Source organism: Vespula pensylvanica, chromosome 7 (genome assembly GCF_014466175.1).
Source record: "Vespula pensylvanica isolate Volc-1 chromosome 7, ASM1446617v1, whole genome shotgun sequence".
NCBI classification, from domain to species: Eukaryota; Metazoa; Arthropoda; class Insecta; order Hymenoptera; family Vespidae; genus Vespula; species Vespula pensylvanica.
Genome location: NC_057691.1, coordinates 7,187,641 through 7,214,225, shown reverse-complemented (window position 1 = coordinate 7,214,225; position 26,585 = coordinate 7,187,641). Strand labels below are relative to the sequence as shown.

Sequence of the window (26,585 nt, the reverse complement as noted above, 5' to 3'; positions counted from 1 at the left end):
GAGAGAGAGGGAAAGAGAGAAAAGAAAAAGAGAAAAAAAATTATCTAAAGAAAAAAAAAGAAAAAAAAAGAAAGACCTGTGACAGAACCGATAAATAATCTTCATTAATTAAGACGATGGAAACAAAAGGAACGGGGTAGTTTTAATCCGAAAAAAAAAGAGAGAGAGAGAGAGAGAGAAGAAAAGTTTCACCGAAAATAATCATCCCCTCTTCCTCGAAAGCAACCAACCAATACCTCCGTCGAGCAACCCCACCCCCAACTTTCGCCACCCTGTTTCTATTCGACGACGAACGCCATTTACGCGATTTCTCCTTTTCTTGGTCGAATGTAATGTTAGGTAGGTAGGTGTACGCGTCTGATTGAACAGGACGAACGAAGAGAGAAAAGCAAAAAAGCGAAAAGAGAAAAGGCCTATGGCTTTTCATCGCAACGCATTAGTCGGTGGGACTTTGACGAACCAATTAAATAAATGGTCGTAAATTGTAGAGTCGAACGAAGGCGACGAAGCACCATGGATGAAGCCGACGTTTCTTCCATTAAGAGTCACCCCTTCTCTCTCTCTCTCTCTCTCTCTCTCTCTCTCTCTCTCTCTCTCTCTCTCTCTGTCTCTCTCTCTCTCTCTCTCTCTCTCTGTATCTTTACCACGAACCTCAAACTCACCCTCACTCTTTTTGCAAAATGCTACTCTAAGGGCAACCCCTCAAAACGTTCTCTTCGATGCCTTCCACGATGTAATGCCGGTGGCAACAGTGCCGTTACAGGAATTACATTGAATCCACAAAGGGTTGACAGAAGACTTTCATCGAGTAGTACGAGATGTTCGGCATTGTTCCACCTCTTCCTCCACCTCCTTCTACTTCTCCTTCTGGTTCGAAGATTGATCCCGCTTGGCACCACAAAATTATCACCTCTTACGATAGATTGAGTGAGAAGAAGACGAGGAAAGGAAGAAGCAAGAGAAGCAAAGCGAGGAGGAGGAGGAGAAGGAGGAGAAGGAGAATGATAGAAGCTGCTAAGACAATGAAGGGGGAAGTAGACTTACTGTTCGAATGATAAAATAACGTCTTACGACGTTAACAAATTGATCCTTCGCTTTTAGACAATAATCGATATATGTCTATCTAAACAGACGTCTATCATCTTTTTATATAGAATTTTTATATCTACGAACATTTTCTATTTATGTATCTACGTATGTACGTACGTGCGCGTAGACTTTGGATGATTTATCTCAAGACAAGGGTATATAAAACTAAAATCTTAAGAAAAAGATATAGAAGAAGAAGAGGTAGAGGAAGAGGAAGAAGAAGTAGAAGAAGAAAAAGCGCCGTTCGTGACTCGAGATTTTAGGGAAACTACTTTGAAAGAGAAATATGAAAGGCTGGACATAAAATACGGGGGTGGCTAGCTAGAAGGGTAAAAGTGAAGCCATGAGGAGAGTTGAAGGATCTCTCGAGTAGATGAATACTACGTGCTGCATTTAAAGACTATATACTTATCTATCTTCTATAATCTATCTGTCTTATCTATAATCCAAAAAAAAAAAAAATAGGATAAAAAATAAGGAAAAAAAAGAAAAGAAACAGATCTGCAAAATCGAAGAAAATCCTCTAACGTGTTACGTACGATGTAACAATCGAGGTTTTTCCAGAGAATTGTTTTTCTTTTTTTTTCTTTTTCAAGATTTTCTACGGATTTCTAGAGATTTTACTGGAATTTTCTAGAGATTTCCTAGGACTTTTAAAAGGATTATCCATGGAATTTTTCTGTGGATTCTCTAGGAAAGTTTTGGAGAATTTTCTAGAGAATTTCAAGGATGATTTACTCGAAGTTTCTTATAGTTGCACGCGCACAGATATATATATATATATATATATATATATATAGCATCACGATCTGAGGAACATAGAAAACAAACAATTCACCAAAGTCTACTTATTAGAAACTTAAGGTACAATTTACTCAAAGTTCGAATACTTGAACAAAGATAGATGGAGATATAGATACAGAAAAAGAGAGAGAGAGAGAGAGAAAGAGAGAAAGAGTAAAGGCAAGCATTGGAATTGTAATAAAGCACGTGCAACATTCAACGAAAAGAAAAAGAAAAAAAAGGATAAAGAGAGAGAGAGAGAGAGAGAGAGAGATAAAAAAAAAGATAGAAAGAGAGGGTGAAGTTTAGCTTTGGAAGAAGATGGATTTAAGAGTAGCGTAGGCGTACATACATCTTCAAGAGCTGTAAAAAAAAAAAGAGAGAGACAGACAGAGAGAGAGAGAGAGTGTGTGTGTAGATGTATGTGGAAGCTCGATAGCGTAATATCTACAAGTATAAGAGTATAGTTGGCTCAAGACGTTGATGTTACTTGTCTTTTGGATGTTTTTAACGAATGGACGGATGGACTTACGAATGTACGTACAACGAACGAACGTAGGAAAAACTAAAGAGACAGGGAGTTTCTATTTAGTGCACGCTGCGTCGTCGGCTATGTCAACATTATTATACCACAGATTCCCAAGGGAGTGTCGGTACACTCTGCGGTTGAGAGTAACGAACACGGGGACCCCCGATGTTGTAACGAGACCAGAATAGATCAGAGAAGTGCTTTTTTTCAAATATGAATGAGTCTTGTAACGCTTTGGAAAAAAGAAGAAAAAGAAGAAGAAGAAGAAGAAGAAGTTGTAGAGGGGTGCAAAGACTTTGGCAAACTAAACCAACGAGATATGATACATACTGTTGCGGCGATTTTTCTTTTTATTTTTATTTTTTTACTTTTTTATTTTTTTATTTTTTTTTTTTTTTTTTTTTGGAAATAAAGGCTTGCGATATAACGAGATCGACGTTTTTTTTTTTTTTTATTACCTTTTCCTTCTCTTCAAAACTTTTTTGAAAAGAGGAATTAAAAAAAAAAAAAAGGGAAGAAAAATAGAGAGTACAGGTAGTAGGTATTTTTTTTCTTTTTTTTCTTTTTGTTAGGCGTACGTTCGTGTGCATCTCGTGTGTGATTAGGAACGTGTGTCATTTGGAAATGCATGACTTTTTCCAACCGAAGAGTTTATTGATTAAAAGTGAGTATAGGTGTGCAAAATGAAGAATTAATAAAATGATTAGAAAAGAAAAAGAGGAAACGAGCGAGACAATTAAAGCGAGTTCATGATTAAAACGATAGGAATATTATATAGGACGTTGTCCCTGTCGGCAGTAAGGAATAATATTAAAAATATATATCCACTTTTTGTTTATATTAATCGTATATCAATAAAACGATGTATTAAAAAGATACATTGATTGCATAGAATAGAATATCGATGTAAATCGTAATAAGATATCGTTGTTAATTGTAATAAGATATTATTTAACTCGTCATACAGTAAATGCAATCGGAAGCTTCAATTTATTTTCAATGAATCAAAAGAGAGACAGACAGAAAAAGAGAGAGGGGGGGGAGAGAAAGAAAGAGATGCGAATTCACTTGACGTTCAAAATGATGAACGAGCACTCAACGAGAGCTGGGGATTCGGTTTAGAAATCGAATCTCTCTCTCTCTCTCTCTCTCTCTCTCTCTCTCTCTCTCTCTCTCTCTCTCTCTCTCTCTCTCTCTGAAAAAAAAAAAGGACGACGAAAATGTTCGGCCAGTTGAACAACGATTTAGGTATATGGAAAATACGAACGGTTAAATCGAGTCTACCTGCTGGTTCTGGACTTTCGAGTGGCACTTGTAAAGATTCCCTAACGCAACCAGGGATGGCGGATCGTCGAGTCGAGTTACTTGACTGACTAGCAGCAATTCGAACGAAGGGGCCTACAGAAACTAATTGCCCGGTCAGCCCTCTCTCTACTCGAGAACATCCTGAGTTAGGTACTTGCCAGTCGTAACAATACAATTTGCGTGTGTATATATATATATATATATATTATGCATTTATATCCTATATATGTATTTATATCCTACCGAGGGATCCCTATTAAAGTTTCAAATTAATGAATAACATTCTGTTGAAGAAAACGAATTAAGATCTTTCTTATCAACGATTCTTTAATAAAGGCGAGTCGAACGAAGCAAGCTAAAATCGTAAAGAAAAAAAAAAATTTTTTTTTTAAATAAAAAAAACAGAGAGAGAGAGAGAGAGATAACATACTCGTTCAATTTTTATAGGACAAATTAACGTTTACGTTCGCCGACGATTTGAATAGATATCCGTGAGTGACAAGAAACGTGCGTTGAATTATTTGAACATTCGTCGTTCAACAAAATTCGAAAGGAGGATCGTGAAAATAAAAAACTCCTCAGATCCATTCAAATTCGAGATAAAAATTGCACATTCCATCGAAAAAAACGAAGTAAAATCCTTCAAAGGCTCGACTATTCTTTACCTCGTAGAATCGAATTGAAGATATTGCAAGCTTCGAGGTTTTTCCTCTAACGAAAAATTTCTCTCTCTTACTGCAACTTTTCTTTTGAAACGATAAAAAAAAAAAAAAAGAAAAGAAAGATCGAAAGATGTGACGATATCTGTTCGAATCTTTATAACGCGAATTAACATTTACGCTCGTCGATAATTTTAATTAATGGCAACCAGAAACAGAAAACATGTGTTTAACCATTTGACATTCGTCAATTCAATAAAATTCAAGGGAACGGTGAAACGAAACGATTTGGCTACGTTACAAAGCCCACAAGTGTTCTATTCATCTATCAACTATACCAGGAACAAGTGGTTAACCGCAACGTCCTCTGTCCTTTGCACAATAGTCATTCTCAGTGTTTGAACTCATCAGGTACAACCATAATCGGTCCAACGAAATATTTTCATTCGTCAAACTTCTTCGATTCCAATTTTATCCGATAATATTTTATAAAATGTCCGTCAAACGTCCGTTCGATTTTATTAAAAATCATAAAAAAAAAAAAACAATTCTTCTCCACATCCACGGTCGGTAATAATAAGAAACTGTAACTAAAACTGCGGCAATAAGACCATTGAAATCTTCGGTCGGTAAGGAAGACTTCTCTACTGACAGAACTTGCGCAAAGCTCGACCTACGTGTTTAAGAGTTTATCAGTAGAGGAAGTCAATGTTTGAGTCGACGCACTCTGGTTAGCGACCGTTCGCAAACATTTTGATCGATCATTTCTGCACGATTGAAAACGATCAATAAATTTCACATACGTATACATATATAATTATTGTTTGTACATGGAAACGAATGAAATTCGTAGAAATTGATTTTTAATTCATACGAAAAATACCTTCTTTCTTTCTTTCTTTTTTTTCTTTCGTTAAATCGAAGAAATTCAAAATGTATCAACGCTCAAGCGAAACGGTCTAATCAAAAACTAACATTTGCTTTACATTTGATTCGAGGATATCGCGAAAGAAAAAAAAAAAAAAAAAAAAAAGGAGAAAAAGGATAGAACGGACGATATAAACTTTTATGTTTAGAAAAGCTCGGTCAAATGGACCGAAAAAGAAACAGAAAAAAAAATAGAAAAAGAGAAAGAAGAAGAAAGAAAAAGTGCTTGCAAAAAAAATTACAGATAACGAAAATGAAAGGGCCGACCGGGACTATTCCAAGAGAACTAATTTTCCTGGATGAACATCAACGATAATCTTTTAATCTCGTAATGCCACGAATCCGTTTTCGCGAATTTTCAAGCCGAAGATAAAATCATAGAACGATAATGGCGAAGTAGACACGTCTTCCACTTTAAATCCAATTAAGGTCGAGTTCTTATTAAGGAACAAGAAGAAGTATATACCTACTACCCATTGGTAGATTAAAAAAAATAATAATAATAATAATAATAAAGAATAAAAAAAAAATGATAAAAATTTTATTCTCAAAGAAAAAAGACAATAATAAAAGGAAGTAAAAAGAAACTTCAGTTTCCTTGTTCTTTCCCTTCTTTTCTTTTCTGTTTTTCTTCTTTCTTTTCACTTTTTTACTTTTCTTTTCTTCTCATTATCAAAAGAAATATTCATTGTCCGACAAATGCGATCCAAACGAAGGATTATGCTTACACAATTAATTACACATTTACGTAACGCCGTAATATAATTACGTTAGACGTTATGTGACATATTTTAATTAGATCCCGAAGAACGTGTTCAATCAATAACGACGACGACAGAAATATTCCGATTAATTCACAGTGCAAATTTATCGATTTCGTCCGACATACCAATGGTTCTCGTGAGTTTTTACTACGTACCTGGAAATATAATTAAAAGTTGAATTTCAAAACGAGATAGAGAGAAAAAGAGATAGAGATAGAGATAGAGAGGGAGAGGGAGAGAGAGAGAGAGAGAGAGAGAGAAAGCGAAAGAGATAGAGAGGGAAAAAAAATACGTAAGCAAAAGGAGAATATTAAGAATTCCCCGTGGAAACAGCAAGGAAAAGAAGAAAAGAAAAAGAAAAAAAAAGAATTATCTAAAAAAAAAAAAAGTAGGAAGATATAATAAAAATGAAAAAATAAAAAAAAACGAAGGAAAAAAGAAATTTCCGTGATCCAATTAAATCGAAAAATTTTTAATAGGATATTTTTGTAATTTTTTTAATTTGGCTAATTTCGTTTCTAATATGTGGAAAATACTCTTTCACTCTCTTTCTCTCTCTCTCTCTCTCTCTCTCTCTCCCTTTCCCTTTTTCATTAATTTGTACTCTTTGAAACGTGTAAGTTGCGTAGAAATAGTAGTAGTACTAGTAGTAGTAGTAGTAGTAGTGTAGTAGAAGAAGGACGAAAAGGAATAGTAGTAGTAGTAGTAGTAGTAGTAGAAAGAGGCAAGGAACGGAAAGGCTTGACGTTATAAAGGAGAGTCTCGTCCACAAAGAAAAAGCAAAAAGCAACGAAGCACAGAAGATAGTGGCAGACAGATAGATAGATAGATAGACAGACAGACAGACAGATGGACAGACAGCCATCGTAATAATAGAAAACTTCATAAAACCGCGAATATTTCGTAGAGGAAACTTCATTTCATCCTTTTTGTTGATTTTCTTTCCCCCTCTCTACTCTTGTTTATTTTTTTATTTTTATTCTTATTTACTCGCTCCTTTTTCTAATCCTGCTCAGCTCGTCTCTCGATCGAACTATGACTTTTAACCGACTTCTTCTTCTTCTTCTTCTTTTTTTTTTTTTTATTTTTTCTATAATGAATTTATCTTAAAATATTTATCTTAAAATCGTTCTACCAATTTAATAACGCTAGCTAGGGATATTGGACATTCGATTTTTTCTTTTCTTTTTTTCTTTTTCCAAAAAGAACGGAAGGACGAAAGAAAGGAAAATAAAAAAAAAAAAAAAAGAGAGAATTAAAAGAAAACCGACAACTCCATTGAAATTGACTTTCATAACTCGAAAAAGAGATCCTGACTTTCTTAATTACCCTCGCGTCTCAATAGAATTCCTCGGAAACTTTTATTTCGTGTATCAAGTTGTGCGGCGTTCTGCAAATTTTAAAATATTCGCGATACTTTTTTCGATAATTTACACATAAATATATATATATATATATATATATATATATATATATATATATATATAACTCCAAGAAAGAACTCAGTTGTTCGAGTGAAGATATATAAATAATATTCATATATGCATGCTAAGTAAAAAAGTATCTTGGGAAAGTTATCAAAGATAATTTAAAATCTGAAATCCCAAGAGGTTATGCATTTTCAAGTGGAAAAAGAAATGATAAGCGATAGAATGAGTCGAATACTTAACCAATCGCAAAGTATAGAATCATCACGATATTCTTTAAGGCATATTATCACGTTATACTTATTATAAAAAAAAAATAAAAAAATAAAAAATAAAAAAAAGTCGCAAAAAATAGAAGCACCTTCATTTATTTAATCGGTATATTTGTTTATAATTAATGTGGAATTATTTTGCAAAATAAATGGTCAACAAATGATCATATTCATATGTGTGTATATATATATATATATATACATGTATATTTTAGCGATATATGTAAACAATTAATTGTCATTGGCTTGCATCGCTTACATATATTGGGTAATAATATTAAATTACATAAATTCTGACCAATCAATTTAACAATGACTGATCGAAAACGTTCTAAAACGCTCGATAGAATAAAAACGGCAGACGAAATGAAATAAGAGTAACGTTATTATCATCGTATCTTTAATAAGACGATATCCCATGATAAAGAGAATCGTAAAATGACGTTTAAAATTAAAAAGCCGTCCGATTATAAATTCAAATTTATTAAGAAACGCGGAAGGTTTGAGAGTATAGATAGAAGTTAAAGGAGAGAAAGAGGGTGGTAGGGTATGGTGGTGGATAGGATGAGTGAGTTAAGGGGGGTTAAGAGGGTGGTTTAAGGGGGTGGGGGATGGGAATTGAAAGTTGGAAATAAACTGTGCTGAGAAAGCAAGAAAAGAAAAAAGAGGGTAAAAAAGGGCAAAATAAAAGGAAAAAAAAAAAAATAACAAGAAGATTCGGGAATTGCCATTCTCTTTTCTATCCTATCTAAAAAGAAGATTTTCTCGGTCTATGTAAAAACGAAAAGATTCTTTACCAGAAACGCTTACTTTTCCTCCCGGAGGCGCACAAACCATATTCCTCAGCGACTAACTTTACTAGGAGGAATCTTAAACATCCCTATTGTACTTTACTAACGTTCCGAAAAGTATCCATCGAGAGAAAGTAGGATAGTAAGAGAAAGAGAAGGAGAAAAAAGAGAGATAGAGAGAGCTCGAATCTAGATTTGAAACGAAAGGAGGAAGTAGGAAAAGAGAAAACCGCTCTATACTCGTTGGATTTAGGTTTTCTTTTTTCTTTTCCTTTTGTTCTTTTCTTTCTCTTTCTCTCTCTCTCTCTCTCTCTCTCTCTCTCTCTCTCTCTTTTCTCTTCTTTTCATTTACTTCTTCTTCTTCTTCTTCTTCTTCTTCTTCTTCTTCTTCTTTTTCTTTTTTCCTTGAAACGTGAACCGGAAGACACCGAAACTCATCTCTGCGCGAAGTAAACAGTGGAAAAGCTGTACTTCCACGCAAGAATAATCGTCGCCTACATTTGCTTCCCTCTCTCTCTCTCTCTCTCTTTCTCTCTCTCTCTCTCTCTCTCTCTCTCTCTCTCTCTCTCTTTCTCTGTTTCTCGTGTCTATTACATTGTTAAAAAAGAGAGAAAGAAAGAGAAGAATGAATGTTTTGAAAAAGAAGAGCTCCCAAATAAATTGCTTTTATAAGTGATTGCACAGAGATTACCAAAATCCCTTCGATCGTTTTATCTCGTTTCGTAGATGAATCATTTTTTCTTTTTTTTTTTTTTTATACGTTGGAAAAAGAAAGGAAAGAAGAATGAAAGCGAGAGAGAAGAAAAAAAAAGAGAAATTAAATGATCGCATGGTTCTTCTCACGTTTAACGTTCATGATACACGTCTGAATTACAAAAATTTGTATCGATGTGAATCATGACGGAGTTAGGATAAAAAGGATAACGATAAAGAAAAGGGGGAAAGAAGAAAGCATGTCCTACAAAATCATCGTAAATTTGAAATATTCAAAATGAAATTTTCCAATATGACGCGACGAATCGTCCTAGTAACCAGTTGAAAATTGCAGAAAGTATAGTAGCTCGAACGATCGTTCATATCAAACGAAAACTTGATATATACCGTCAAAATATATTCGATTGACTGAAGGATCAAAATCTCGTTTTCTACGATTCGAATAAAGTTTGACATGTGTGATTGAATTTCATGCTCTCTCTCTCTCTCTCTCTCTCTCTATATATATATATATATATATATATATATATATATATATATATATACATACATACATATATACATACATACACATACATACATATATATATATATATATATAAACAAATCGATAACATTTACCGAGATCAATTACATCATTAATAATTTTCATCGTTTGCAAGGATAATTGCAAGAAAAAGAAAAAAAATCGATTAACGAATTGAAACACCCTATGTGTGTGTGTGTGTGTGTGTGTGTATATATATAGATTTTTCAAAATCGTATCTTAAAAGAAATTCGAAAAGGATTCGAACAAACGACATTGAAATATCGATATGGTCTAGAGAGATAGCTGTGGTAAAGATGAAAGAAGATGGCAGGATGCGATAGAGGGGAGAGAGGGGAATCTACGAGTGCACCCTTAAATCGGTTCCGTTGACTTCGAAGAAGAGTCTCATCCTTCTCTTCTTACGTTTCTACCACAGAACGTATTCAATCGTCCTTACGTGCATATCGACGTGCTTGCCAAGTAACATCAAGTCGATGTGCTTCTACTACCCTTCCCCTCTATCTACCCCTATCTTCTCCCACTCCTTCCCCTCTCCCTCAATCTATTCACCAAAGATATACCTACGAATATTTCTCTATCTCCGTCGAAGTTCTACGAGACGAGAAATAGCAATCTCTTCTCTGTTATAAATCGTGATATTTCTTCTTTTTCCCTTTTTTTTTTTTCTTTTTTTATATTATCGGGACCAGAAAAAATGAATGTGTGAGAGAAAGAGAGAGAGAGAGAGAGAGAGAGAGATCTCGTACGGACGCGAAAGAAATTTTTGTTCATACGCGTACACTCGCGTATGTCACACACGCGTATGCTCTATGGAGAAAGCTCTTTGATTCCAAGTGCGGTGAAAGAAGAAGAAAAGAAAGAAAAATAGAAAAAAAAAAAGGAAGGAAGGAAAGAAAGAAAGAAAGAAAGAAAGAAAAATACGAGGGGATAAAAAAAGTAGGGGGTAAAAAAGAGAGAGAGAAAGTAAATGAAAGCTGCCGCGGCTCGAGTAATCGACGTAAACACTTCCGTGGCGAGTGCACTCATTAACTCTTGAACTATCTTTAAGCGTTTTACTCCATAATCTCGCTTCGCGCGCCCGTTTCAGAAACGAATGGGCCGCTCGTCGAGAGATTCGTATGGGATGAAGGAATATATCTGAAACGCACAGTCTCATGTATCTACCACCCTCATCATCCCGCCACCCCCACCAATCTCATCCCCACCTCTGTCCCTCTATTCATCAACCACCATCGACTCCTGACGCATCCTACCGAGTTTCTTCCTCGAATTGGTAATTGCTAAATTTATCTTCGATATATCAGAAATAATATATATATATACTCGTTATGTAATAAAATGTTTGATAAATAATATTTAAACTTTATATTAAAAAAAAGTGTACAAAACCAAGATATAGATTTAATCAAGTTAATTTTGTTTATCGAAGTTTGTTAATCGAAGGAAAAAATAAATAAATAAAAGATAATTAGAAAATACGATTTTTTTTTTTTTTCATTTTCTTTTCTTAGAATAAGGACGATACGGTGTGGTCAATGATATTAAAGATTTTGAAAGAAACTATATTGGGATATATATTTCTTTTTTGTCTTCTTCTTTTTAAGGACAAATAAAATACAAAATATAAAAAGATAGACATTTTTTAATAGAACGAGATATCGCGGAAAGGGTCGATCCTTCTTTTTGTTTCGTTCTAAATAAAAACGATACGATGGTAAAGAGTGAAAAGCTCTCTTTTTCTCTTTAAAGAGAGAAAAGAGAAAACGAGACTACCATCGCAAACCAATAATATATAGAAATATTCTTAGCTCGCCCCGAAAATGTAAATATATCATCAATAGATGACGTATCTTAGCTTTTTCTAGATCGCAAAAGAAGATTAAAGTAGGGCGCTTTAAAAATATTTTTTGATGAATATCAATGGTAAATCGATGAAACAGAATATCCGTATTACAGTACGTATTAGGAATTATTTATTAAAAAATATTAACGTCGACTTTTCATTGCTCGAAAAAAATAAATAATATTTCATTCGTAGACGCAATAAACTAGAATAATCCTTTCCTTTATCTAGATACCATCATAGTAACGAATAAACGCATAACACCTAACGATAAGAAACATAATACCTTATGATAACAAACTCGATAATAATGATGTTTATGAAAACAAATAAAAATAATCGAATAATCAAAGATATGAAACAATCCAAATAATCCTATTCTATATCTTGGTCATATATTTTCTCAACAATAAAAATGATATTCAATATTTTTCTCCCATTCTTTTCGATTGTAATTAAAAGTATAAATTTGAAAAAATATTTTTATACGCTTACATGAAACCGTTATTGCGATAAAAATAATAATAATAATAATAATAATAATAATAATAATAATAATAATAATAATAAAAATAATAATAATAATAATAGACGATACCTTTGACATAAAACACATGTACGATAAAAACCAAACACATATATCAATATGTATTTTTAGAAAAGCTGCAGGACGAATCACTGCAGGAATAGTATCATCGAAAAGATAAAATATACGTTTGTTAAATAATCCTCGACATTATTCATTGATCCTCTTATATGCAAAACAATCTATATCTATATCTTGAACGGTATCAAATCGAGAATCGAAAGTATCCGAAATAGTTAATTTTTCTTTACAAATATATATATATACACGAAAAAAATATTATACAAAAGAAATATTTTATACAAAAGAAATATGTTCATAAATTTCTACCAATATTTTCAAATGCAATATCTTTGAAATAGAAATTTGAACGAGACTATCAGAACGATCGTAAAAAATCACCAAGTAGAAAAGCGCCAAGAGAGCAATTAAATTTTCACATCACCCAATGAGAAAGAAAGAGAGAAAGAAAAAAGCGACAGGGAAGAGAGAGAGAGAGAGAGAGAGAGAGAGAGATAGAGAGAGAGAGAGAGGCGTCTTAAAGCACCTTGTTAAAGCTCTCTCTCTCTCTCTCTCCTCTCTCTCCTCTCTCTCTCTCTCTCTCTTTCTCTTTCTGTCTCTCTCTATTTCTCTCTCACTCTCTCACTCTCTTCTACTCCTTCGATCGTGAAACGAGCTTCGTATCGACGGAGACAAGCGGAAACGCACGATCGATCTGAACTTATACGAACGAGTGTTGGTAACAGAGTCCTCCCTACGAAATTGCGTATATCTATCTGTCTCCGTCTCTCTAACACACATGAACAAATTTATCTATACCTTTAAATACATTATATATACACTCACTCACTCACTCACTCACACACGAACGCACAATAATATATCCATCCACAAAATAATTTATCTAATATATTAAGATCTACCTATCGAAAAAAAAAAAGAAAAAAAAACAACAAACAAACAAACAAACAAACAAACAAACAAACAAAAAAAAAGAAATTAAACAAAAAAAGATAAAATCCTTATCCGACTTTTTTTTTAGATCTCGATCAAGAATCGACAAAATTTTTCTCAAATTAGTTTCGATTAAACGCGTGAATAAAAGGAAGAAAAAGAAACGAAATGAAACAAGGAAAACGTTAAAAAAGGAAAGGAGAGCGAGAACAAAATAAAGAAAAAGAGAAACAGAGAGAGAGAGAGAGAGAAAGAGAGAGAGAGAGAGAGAGAAACAGACGTACAGACAGACAGATGTTAGAAGACGTCTGGCCTTCTAATGTGACCGATGATAGGGTCAGGACACGGGGTCGTCGCTCGCAGGTGAGTCCTGGAGAGAGCAGTGGTTCTCAATATCGAGTCCTTCGGTGCAAGGGATCGATCGTTCACCACTCCCCTCTCTCTCTCGCTCTCTCTCTCTCTCTCTCTCTCTCTCTCTCTCTCTCTCTCTCTCTCTCTCTCGCTCTCTGTTTAGTCCTCTATCTCTATCTTTCTTTCTATAGCTAACGTATATATGAACGTCTTCCTCCCTCTCTCTCTCTCTCTCTCTCTCTCTTTCTCTCTCTCTCTCTCTCTTGTTCTCTCTTTTAACTGTCCATCAGAATTTTCATGGCTGAAGAAGAAAGACATTTTCAGGACAACCGATTTTCACTCGCGTCTTTCTTCTTCAAACTTTATAACTTCGACATGTTCTCTCTCTCTCTCTCTCTCTTATTCAGTTACCATCTATCTATCTATCTATCTATCTATCTATCTATCTATCTATCTATTTTTATCACTGCACCATAGATCAGTTAAGTGTTTTTATTTTAGAACGTGAACGATTAAGAACGGCAACTTCCACTACCATTTTACCGGAAAAGAGAATTTCGCTTTTGAGATAGGAGATGCCCTATTCGCGTTAAAGGTTTGATGACTTTTAATCGAGTTTTCATTCCCTTTCTCCCTCCTCATCCTCCCATACCTTTCCCTCACTCATTCCTCATAAACTAAACCCGAAGTTTCATAACGTTCGATCTTCTCGAGAATTCGATATCCAACGAGAAATAAACGGCAAGCAGGACTTACCTCTTCGATCGATTTTATTCTTTCTTTTTTTTTTTTTTTTATATATATAAAAAAAAGGAAAGATAAAAATAATTCTTATCTAACATTTAGAGACAAAGTATAGTTTATTTATATTTTTTTTAGTATATATTTAACTAAATTTTTAGTATTTAATTTTTTAATTTCAGTACTAAATTTTTTAATTTAGTATATAAATAACTAAAGTTTAGTATGTATTTTTTTCTATTTGCTATCGTTCAACGTTTAACGAGACAACAAATCGATCGAAAAAGGAATAACGATCGATGATCCATCCATTCGTTCGATTAATTTCATCGTTACGTTACATCGTACAATTTTAATTACATTAAAATAATTGATAATAATAAGCGTGAATTGATAATATTGCGCGGATGGATAATATTGTGGATGGTATTGTGGATTATTTTGGTTGATAAAAAATTTGGGATAAAAGGAAAATAAGGAAAAGAAGAAGAAAAAGAAAAGAGGAAAGAAATAGGTGGAATAGGACGATCAAATTCGATATTCGAAGTCTTCGCGTGAAAATTGCGAAAGGTTAGGTGAGAAGAGAGTACCGGCCATGGATGAATTAAGGTTCGATTGATTTTAAACGTGGACTACTACTATCCTTCCCTGGCCTCGTTGACCTGCGCTTTAGGAATCCCTACTCGTTCGAACGACGATTAAAATCGACCAAGTAAAATCGCTTTTTGTACCCAACTACTTAATAACGATTACATCACATTAAATAAATAACGTTAATTGGAGTGTTAATTTCGTCAGGGCTTCTGATACGACATCACGTTTCTCAAATCTAATCCTGAAATTTGTCGAGAACGATCTACATAAATCGTACGTATGCGTTAAATGAAATTTATAAAAATAACAAATAGATAAATTCAATAAAATTCAATGAAAAATATTTCTAATAATTTCTACGAATTAGCTCCTCCTTCGATTATCATATTAAACTGTGCCTTCTTTTCCTTGTTTTCTTTCTTCATTTTTTATTTCCTTTTGCTTTTAATTATTTTCGTTATTAGATACTCAGAGGGATAAGTTACAACACTATTTTCTTCGTAGATAATTTATTAGTACTTTTTTTTTTTTTTTATGTATCCATCTCTTTCCTAACCATTCCAGTAATTAACTTCATCAAAGTTTCTAACGATCTACGCTGTTATTATCATCATCATTATCATTATTATAACAATTAGAATATCGATAAAAAGAAGAAAAGAGAAAAAGAGAAAGGAAAAACGTATATTCGGCCGATTTACAACGATTTATATACAGCAAATCTTTGCTCTTAGGTGTTAAATAAACGTAACAAATCAATCTCGGATGTATCTACTAAATGATAGAGAATCCTATTATTGTAACTAATATTACTCGTAGACTTGCAACTGCATTGTAATTCGAGGGAATGCTATCATAGCATGCGGTTCGCTAGTTAACGTCAATACAGAAATGTCAGAACCACAAGCGATACTATCTCGAAATACGGTAGTAGTAGACCGTCCTAGAAGATCGATCGTTCGGTCATCCTGTACCCATAGACAAACGAACCTACGAACGTAGCTAAACTCACTCCTAAACCAACCGTGATATTTCCCCATTTCTATTATTATGCAATCGTTTATCGAACGATAAAACAATTTTCAAGCGTTTCAACCGAACTAAAACTTTGATTTGAAAAATAATCCTTATCGCAGATTAGCTAATAAATAATTAATCTCAAAAAACTCGCTTTGCTAATTTTAGATCAGAATTAAAAAAACAAAAAAAAAACAAAAAGGAAAAAAAAAGAAGCAGCGCTATCTCGAAAAGATTAACTTTTAATTTTGGACAATACCGTCGTTATGAAATATAATCGATCAATGAGATCTATTTCTTTCACAGCCAATTAAACGAAGATCGATAATCCACTTATTATCATCAAACGAAATTTCTTTTTTCGTTTCGAATCATTCTCACAAACTGACCGTCCTTTTTCTAACTCTTATCGATCATACAGCATACCTCAATGAGATCTATCGAGAGACTACTTGTCGATCATGATATTGGGGAAAACCTAATCACTTGAGACAGTATTTGACAACAATGCTAATCAATTCCAATTGTAATTATTGACACTTCGTTGAAATAAAAAAGAGAATTGTAACATACACGGATAATCGAATAAAAGAACGAACGAAATGAAATTTTCCTTTTCTTCGATATTCTCTCTAACAACAATTTCGCTTATATATCTTGACTTGTTTATCTCGAAATCGCTTCGTTTAGAACGAACAATTATAAATACTTATATTATTCTTTTCTTACTACGGATGATTAAAGAAAGAAAAAAAAAAAAAAAAAAGATTACAAAGTAAAAATATATTTCTTTTGTATATCAACGCATGTACGTATTGCAATACTGAAAACAAAAAATATGCAAAAATATATCCCTCTGTGTATCGATGTACATATTATAAAAAAAAATGTGATTGAAAAGAGAAAAATAAAGAAACAATATAGTCAAAAATATTCCGACATTAAATGCACGCAATCTTTCCAATTAACGTGCTCGAATAAAAAATCCATTAAAAGAAAAAAAAAGAATCTTTCGGATTTGTATTATAAAAGAAATCATTTTTAATACAATAATATAAAATCTGTATTATAAGCCATCGGTAAGCTCCATTGTTTACTTAGATGGTGTATACAAAATAAAAAAAAAATTGTCTCGAAATCACAATAACGATAAAAAAGTCATCGTTTTTTTATCAAGAGATAATTAATAATCTAATAATCCGAGATAGTCACGGTCAATCGCTATATGACATATGGTTTGATCCGTTTAAGTCGATTATTATCGATATCTATCTAATCTATTAAGAACAAAGAAAAGGTTGCACGATCTTCGATCCACGGAGGTGGATAGTGTGATCGATCATGCTATATAAATTCGTTGCTCTCGATCATTTCGGTAGACAGCCGTCTTCATCGGTGCACGTAAGGAAGATCTATCTAATCATGGCAATCAGAGGTTTATTAATTCTTGGCCTAATCGTCGCCTGTTATGGTAAGTTTTAATATAAAGTTTTAATAAAAATTAAAGACGATAGTCTCTACATATGTGTGTGTGTGTATATATATATATATATATATATATTTATGTATATGGTATGGCGTATAACACAAAAGAAACAAATTATTTTCGTCTCTCTTTCTCTTTCTCTATCGATGACAAAGATAAAAGTCTCTTTCCTTTTTTACAGTCAACTTATTTTTTTCCCTTCTTTTTTTTTTTTTTTTTTATTATTGTTCTTCGCAAGTCTATAGAAAAAGGAAAAAGAAGGAAAGAAAAAGAAAAAAGAAAAGAAAAATAGGTCGCCTGAATGTTTTTCAATATCAAACGATTCCAGGATACTTTGATCTTTCTACCTTCCTTGCTTTCCTGTATTTTTATCTTTTTCCTTTCTTACACTTAAAAACCTTACGACGTAGCTCTTTTCCATCGTTTAAAAAAGATGAATATTTCAGTAGAAAAAAAATCCTATCCTCCGCGAGTTCTCAGACAGTTTTGAGGATGTTAGAGTAGTAATACGTGTATATAGAGTAAGATATTTATGTCTAAATTCTACGTGATATAAAGTGTGATATAAAGAAGACGTTGTACATAAATCTATATTTCAAGACTAATACTAAATAATAAACGATATAAAATATTCACACACATACACACATACATATATATATATATATATATATAATTAAATATTTGTTTCATTCATACTGTAATTTAAAAGATATCGTACGAAATGGTTAATGAAATTGAAATTAATTCTTCATTCTGAACATTTCTATAGGCGCAACAGTGCCGTTTCTAGAGCCAAGAATCGTAAATGGGGTGGACGCAAAGCCAGGAGAAATTCCATACCAGGTTAGCGATATAAATATTTTTATATAAAAAACGAATAATAATAATAATAATAATAATAATAATAATAATAATAATAATAATAATAATATGTTTCATAAAACCACCACGATTCTCTCCTTTTAATTCGCATAAACTCTGCCGCAGAAATAATTTTCATTCGTCGTAGTTTTATTTACCTTTTATCCAAATTTTAATCGTGACTCTTCAAAAAGCTTGAAATTAAGCTCTTATAAATGAGCCAACGTCATAATGCGTTTAAAAGAAAAGAAGAAAAAAAAAAAAGGAGAAAAAATATGTTAAACGACAAGAAAGAAAAAAAAAAAAAAAGAAACGTCAAACAAGAAAATAGAGAGAAAGTTTTATTTGTGTTTAAGAATGTTCTTTGATCGTTTCTTTCAGATCTCTCTTCAAATGAAACTATCGAACTTCCATTTCTGCGGTGGTTCAATTCTCAACAAGAACTACGTCATTACTGCTGCTCATTGTGTCCTCACGTAAGCGTTTCTAAACGAGCTTATCATTTGAAAAATTTTGTTATGTATTCTCTCTCTTTATCTCTCTTTCTCTCTTTCATTCACTTTCTCTCACATTCACTTTTTTCTCACGCTCTCTTTCTTTCTCTCAACAGTAAATCAAAAAATAACATCCAAGTGGTCGCCGGTACAAACTATTTGAACGATGAGAAATCTTCTATTCACAACGTTAAGAATATCATCGTACACGAAAATTACAGTCCTTCAGATTCTTGGAAGAACGATATCGCATTATTGGAGGTGAGCAAATATATTGTACATGAAAGAAATAAAAAAAAAGAAAGAAAAAGAAACAGCGAAAGAAAAACTATCATAGAAAACGATTATGCACTTTAAAGGTATAGAAAAATATCATAATAATCTAATATTGTCTTCTAGGTAGTTGAACCTTTCTCCGAAACTAAATTGATATCTTTTATCAACCTGCCAACATCTCACGACGTTATCAATGCCAACGATAGGGCCGTTATCTCTGGATGGGGTAGACTTTGGGTACGTTTCATCATAACAAACATCTAAGTCCTTTCTCACGTTATAATCTAATCGCATATAAAAATTCTACTTTTTTTTTTCTCTTTTCTTTTCTTTTTTTTTTTTTTTATTCTCTTTTTCGCTTCAATTAAACAGCAAAACGGTGCAACGACCAAGAAATTGCAACGTGCACAAATTTACATCGCCGATCAGACTTACTGCCGAAATATGTACAGCAAGATGAATTATAACATCCATGATTCTCATATTTGTGCTTATGATCCGGAATCTCCTAGAGGATCTTGCCACGTAAGTTATTTATTTAATTCTATTCGCGTAAAATAATTCGAATCGTTCTAATTCATTTCTTAACGATTCAAATTAACAGAATTTAATGCAACGAATATAACGAATAACAAAAATTATATATTATTAATAAATTTTATTAATAATATATAATATATATTATAATTTTATATATTAAACATATCATCTAGAAAATTTTCTTGCAAGATTAATGTAACAAACTCTAACAACGTACACGTTATTATATATAACAAATAAATATAATAACGTGGTAGAATATTGAAATAATAATTTAACTTCTTAATAATTCAAATGTTGCCCGAATTATTAAGACAAAAACGAAAAGAAATTATCGCGCTTCTTGAAAAAAAAAAAAAAGAAAAAAAAAGAAAGAAAGAAAGAAAGAAAGAAAAAAAAATGATTAGGGATAGACATCAAAAAGTAAATTCCCTTTTTTTGTGTACGTATTTAGGATGATTCTGGTGGCCCCTTGACCGTTAATGGGAAACTCGTTGGTCTGGTCTCATGGGCTAAAGCTTGCGCCCTTACCGACTACCCTACGGTTTACACTCGTGTCTCCGAGTTCAAGAACTGGATCAGGACTCACACAGAAGCTTAAATTCAAGTTCAACGTATAATAATAATCGATGATTTTACGACGAGTCACGTATCAACGTGACACATAATAATAATAACAATAATATTTATTAATATAGCTAACACTACTATCTAATCTATTTCTAATCGGACAATACCGATAATTTTAATTCGGTGCTTTAAATAATAAACATGGATCAATAAACGATCTAAACGTTAAATTGCAATCTAATTTCCATTATTATTATTCTTCTACCTCTTTCCTCCTTATGAGATCTTTACGAAAAAAGAAAACAAAAAAAAAAAAGAAAAGAAAAGAGAGAGAGAGAGAGAGAAAATTAAAACAAAACATTAATTACAAATAATAAAAATTTCAATTATTACATTATATTACGACAAAACGTGTTATGTCGTTTAAATTGAAAATGAAAAATTTGACGAATAAAATCGACTCATTAGAAACATTGTGAAAAGGAAAGGGGATAGAAGAACAAAAAAAGAAATTAAGGAAACGAAGAGAATAAAAAAAGAATCGTGGATATTATAATAACTTTGTTAAAGACAAAGTTACGTCTTAAAAATGTTTACTTTTTTTAAATACTGTATTACGACCAACTATATTATTTTTATGTAGTTAACGATAACCAACCCTTCGCTGTTTATCCTGTCATATAATTCTTAATAACAATTCATTTTTCTCGGAGTAGCGGAGAGAAAAAAAATTAAAGAAATGTTATACGCGATATTCCGGTACAAAACAACGGGGATCTTGTTTGACGAGAAAAAGAGAGAGAGAGAGAGAGAAAGAGAAAGAAACAGTCGATAACAGCTTGAAACTCATGATTTTAAATTAATGATTCCAGTATATCAATCGAATAAAATTACGATGTTTTTGAGGGTGGTATAACTTTACAATGTTATTATGTGATATATACATATATATGTGTGTGTGTATATATATGAGGCGTCTGTTAGGGATCAGGAATCTTGGTGCAATGACCTGCGATCATGGATGCTGCTACTCTCGCCTCATAATAAATTCCACAGATTCATCTCATATTCCCTTGTATATATACACACACACACATACACACATACACATGTATATATATGTATGTATATTTACATATATGTTAAACTAATCTATGTAAAGGCATTGCTTTGACATATGTTCAATAGAATCCCTCGTCACGTCCTGATCCATCTTTTTAACATATTTTAATTACTATCAGTAATTACCTCTCGTACCGAGAACACGAGAGTTGCCGTTGCACTTCGTTATCGATCGTACTGTGCTAACACAGTATTTACTATATATTCTCTCTGTCTCTCTCTTTCTCTTTCTCTCTCTCTCTCTCTCCCTCTCTCTTTTTCTCTCTCTACCATCTTTTCAACTTCAAGTCTCATGATTACATACGTTTCGTTAAATTCACTGACGACTTAGTTAAATAATATAAATCTTGATTCATGTGAATACAACTAATAAATATTAATCTTAAAATAAGATAGTTAATTTTCTCTAAATTAACTGATTCTCTTTTTCTCTCTCTTTCTCTCTCTCTCTCTCTCTCTTTCTGTCTTTCTCAGACATTTCTAATTACATCCCTTAATTCACGTAAAACCAAATTACATACATACATATACACATACATATGTCTATGTAATAGAAACGAAATTGAATTCATTCTAGCGCGCATATATGCTCTTACCAAGTTGTGATATATCACAAAATGTCGCATCTCTAAACGCAACACAGTACTGAAAGAGAACGTCGCAAAATTTACTAACGCGAGTAGACATAGCTCCGGGCCCTAAACGCATCTCGTTTGGAAAATAATATCGCTATCGCGAGTTATGTTCCAGAAAGCGAGCGAGACGAATAAAGATAGCACTTGGAAAAAAGGAGAGTCGTTCTAACGATATCAATGATAATATTTTATTCGTCTTCTTGTATCTTATATTTTTCTTTTTAACGCGACGTTATTAATCTATCTTTTTCTCGATAAATTTTCAATATCAAATGGAATAAATAAAGAGTATGATATTATAGTATAGTACTACAAAATATATATATATATCAATGAAAATAGATAAACATTTCCATACGATATATAATAAAAATATAAATGTATACATCTCCCTGTTTCTATCTCTCTGTGCAGACAAAGGAAAAAAGAAAGAAAGAAAGAAAGAAAGAAAAAACAACAAAAGGAAAAAATATCGACGATCTTTCTTTATTCATTTTTATTTATCTCCTTAAAAAAATCTTACCATCCTAAAAGGAAAATATTTCGATAAATATTGAATAAATCTGTTATGAGAGAATGATGCTGGTGACAAAAACGAGTCGTCGATGAAAAAAAAAAAAAAATCAAAACAATGTATACAATTTCGGTTGGACGCACTCTCAAAATTGCACGTGTGATACACGTGCAAGGAAAAAAAAAAGGTTAACGGGGGTAGCCAGGGCAATAGCAGGGGATGGTGGTAAAGGGATAGGTGGCACAAAGAGAATTTTATTTATTCAACGACACTGGAGAAATACGAAAGCGAAAATCGAGCGGTGAGCATGAACAAAGTGCCCAGCGGTTCTTCCGCTTACGCGGAAAAAAGGTGAACGGGAAAAAAGCAAGAGAGAGAGAAAGAGAGAGACAGAGAAAGAAAAAAAAGAAAAGTAAAGAAAAAAAAAAAGAGAGAGAGAGAGAGAGAAAGAGAAAGGAGCAAGGTAATTCGCGTTCTTTGTTAATAAATAATACCTTAAGAGGAGACGTGCACTCGCGCGAGAATGCTTTCAACGAGAGAGTACCACGCGAAATAATACGACGAACCGCAAGAGGTCACTTCGTCTAATGATCCTCTTCTTCAAAGTTAAAAAAAGTTTGAAAAAAAAAAAAAAAATGTCAACGTCCTCCAGAGATATAAAATTATTTTTCTTAGCCTCTTTTTTTTCACTCTCCTCTAATTTTTTTTTCTTTTTTTTTTACTTTCTCTCGCCGCCACATACGTGATACGCATTACACGAATAGAATGAAAATGAATCAAATGAATCGAGGATTAAAGAAATGAAAAGGAAGAGATATCTTATATAAAAGAAAAAAGGGAGATATCAAAGTAGATTTTTTCTTCTCGCAAAAAGTACTTTCATAGAATCGAGAATAGTATCTTCTTTTAATTTGAAAAATAGTTCGAAAATGTTCCGGTGATGTACGATTATTTTTCTTTATCTTCTCTCTCTCTCTCTCTCTTTTTTTTTTTTTTTACTTTTTGTCATCGTATGCGTATTACGGGAATTAACTGAACACGAGTCAAATGAATCACGATAATACAAAATTTTTATTAAAAAAAAAAAAAGAAAGAAAGAGAAGAAAAGAAGAAAGAAGTCCCACTAAACGAACACTTGAACGTAGACATATCCCAGTTCTTCTTTTTCTATTTTTTTTTTTTTTTTTTTTTTATTCGAGGTCACCGTTTCTACAAGAGCTTCGTTATCCGACCAGTACGAGAATGCAAAAAAGTTGGATGAAAAGAATAATTGTAGTAATGAAAAAAAAAAAAAAGAAAAAAAAAGAAAAAAAACACACACACATACACAGAAAAAAATACAAATTTTCGATGAAATCGATGGAGTTGCAATTTGCGAAAATAGTAGAGAAGGTCAAGGTTCCTTTTCCTATTTGTGAAAGGATGGAAAACAAAAAAAAAAAGGAAAAAAAAAAGAAAAAATATACAAAATACATTACATACATATCGCGTAAAGTTTCGATAGGAAACAACGATTCGATTCGATTCGATTCGATTCGATTCGATTCGATGGGATGAGATGGGACTCTAACGGGTCAGCTGGTAGCAAGAAAGATCAATACAACACTATGCTTTCGTGCGCGATGTTCACGTGTTGCTCTCGTTTCCGGTGACACTCGACGGCCCGGAAAGGATCGACGAACACTTTGATGCTAACCTTAGAGAGGAACTAGTTCGAGTACTTTCATCATTTTTAATTATTGAAAAATAAAGAGAGAAGAGAAATGAAAATAATTCTTGAAATTTTGTTCATTTTGAACGATGTATTTTTATTTTCTTTTTATTCATTTATTTATCCCACTCCCTTGTTTGTTTGTCTTCTCATTAAAATCTACAATAAGATTGTAAAATCCAATTAGATAACGAGATAAATACTAACGGAAGTAAAAAAAAGATTTTCTTTTCGAGCGTCTGGTCTGCGAACATTTTTACGTTTTTTTTTTTTTTTTTTTTTTTTTTTTTTCATTTATTTATCTTTAATTTGTCGCTGATTGTATCTACCCCGTTAGAAATCTATTTTTTTCTTTTCATTCTTTTTATTTTTTCGTTTTTCATTGTCAAGATAAAATCCATAAAGTTAGTACGCAGTTGCGTAACAAGGTAGACGTACCGATGGAAACAAAATTAAAATGGAAAAGAAAAATTCGTTTTTTTTTTTTTTCTTTTTCGAACGTCTGGCCTGCGAAAATTTTTTTTCATCGCTTTTTATTTATTTATGTTTTTTTTTTTCTTTTTTTTTATTTATCACCGGTCGTATCTGTCCTTGTTAGGAGGCTAACTACGAGAGCGTGCAAATTTTATTGCTGAAGGAGTATATCACATTTTTCAGACAAAAAATGACGACTGGTCTATGTGAACATTTTTTTATATTTTTTTTTTTTTTATTTATTTCTCTCTCTCTCTCTCTCTCCCTCTCTCTCTCTCTCTCTCTCTCTCTCTTTCTTTTCCCCTGAGAAAGACTTGCTACTTGAAATATTGAAACGAAACAATATCAATTCGAGTTGTGAATTCCCTTGCGTTTCCTACGAGCCATGACACAAAGGGAACGAAGTGATTTTAATGTCGACTAAAAGACGAGTTACTCTATTCTCATCTGTGAATTATAAAGGAACGTTCATTTCGAGTGAGATCGTAAAGGACATATTACGTAAAAGACTCATGTGCTTCATGAGAATGTGAAAAAAGAAAAAGAAAAAGACAACATCGATAAAAACAACAACAACGACAATGCAAACTTGTATTTTTCTCAGTTGCATCGTCAAAAGCAATCATCACTTCGCCCTCATCCCTATCTCCACCCCCATATCTCGCAACCCTCTTCTATCCAGGCTCTTGTCAAGGAAACAAAGTTGCACCGAGTGGATTTAACCCTTTGAACTGTGAGAACTGTACGAGTTTTACAATATAACCATTCTCCGAGTAATTACAAGCAAATGAGCGAATAGTAACGTGATAAAATACGAAGACCAGACATAAATTAACAAAGCTACAACCACGCTTACGCTATCATCTACTTTAACGTAGAATCCTAAACGTTACATAATGTATGTACTTATTTACGCGTATATATATATATATATATATGTATGTATGTATGCATGCATGTATGTATGTATGTATGTATGTATGTATGTATATGTGTGTACGTGTGTACATTTATATTACAGCAGATTGTCGAGACTAAAGTATGACATAAATGTAGTACGTTGTTCGTACGTTTCGTATTCAAAGGATTAACGACGACGAAAATGGACGACAAATCGACTACGACAAATTCTATTGTCATAGGGCCACGATAAAACCTTTCTCTGGCATTCATTCGGAAAAGAGATGATTATTATTCGCCGAGAAATGAAAGACGAAAATTAAACTAACCGAAAATGTTTTGGCGAACGAAAAAAGAAAAAGAAAAAATATTCCATCGTGTCGATCGACGATGGCAAATATAGGCTAAAGTGGAAAAAGAGAGAAATTTTCAAATGATTTTCACCCAGTTACCAATATTACGCTTATTCGAGACTTTTCGATTTTTGTTTTTTTTTTAGAATAATCAATCAGATTTTTTTCCAATTGTAAAATTAACTAAAGTCAAAAAAACTTTCGGCCAGCCTTGAGAAAACTTTTCGGTTCACCTTGTATAAGGAGGAGATAATTAGAAGAAAGTTTCTTTCGGCAATTATTTAACAAATGATTAATGAATGTAACGTAAACTTTAGAACAAAAGAGAAAGAGAGAAAGGGAGAAAGAGATGGAGATAGAAAGAGACAGATAAATGAAAATAAGGGAGAAGTTGAAAGAAAGAAAGAAAGAAAGAAAGAAAGAAAGAAAGAAAGATAGAAAGAAAGAACGTGCGATGATACCGTCTTCAACTTTAATCTCCCGAGCTATTTCCCGGTGTGAAATTTCGACGAGAGATAATGCCAACGAAAGAGAGAAAGATAGAGAGAGAACGAGAAACTTCAAGTTAGAAAATAGAAAGAGAAAGAGAAAGAAGAGAAGAAAAGAAGAAAAAAGAGAACGATCCTTGAAAGTGGATGATAGTCGCTCGTTAGCAAAGAGATCGATCGAAAAATATCAAGTCGTAATCGAACGATGTTAAAAAGCGAGCAAGAGAGAGAGAGAGAGAGAGAGAGAGAGAGAGAGAGAGAG

The 26,585-nt window shown here is 32.7% G+C and overlaps 2 protein-coding genes across 3 annotated transcripts in view; one reads left to right on the top strand and one right to left on the bottom strand.

Annotated features, from left to right (window-relative positions):
- Positions 1–26,585, bottom strand: part of LOC122630731 — a 169,369-nt gene that overhangs the window by 131,064 nt on the left and 11,720 nt on the right. The window lies entirely within an intron of this gene.
- LOC122630733 (chymotrypsin-2-like) lies at positions 17,241–20,362 on the top strand. The gene is made up of 7 exons (XM_043815550.1): positions 17,241–17,367; positions 18,155–18,228; positions 18,628–18,722; positions 18,857–19,001; positions 19,140–19,253; positions 19,389–19,541; positions 20,011–20,362. Exons 1-7 carry the CDS (start codon positions 17,319–17,321, stop codon positions 20,155–20,157), a joined length of 777 nt encoding a protein of 258 aa, XP_043671485.1. The 5' UTR covers positions 17,241–17,318; the 3' UTR covers positions 20,158–20,362.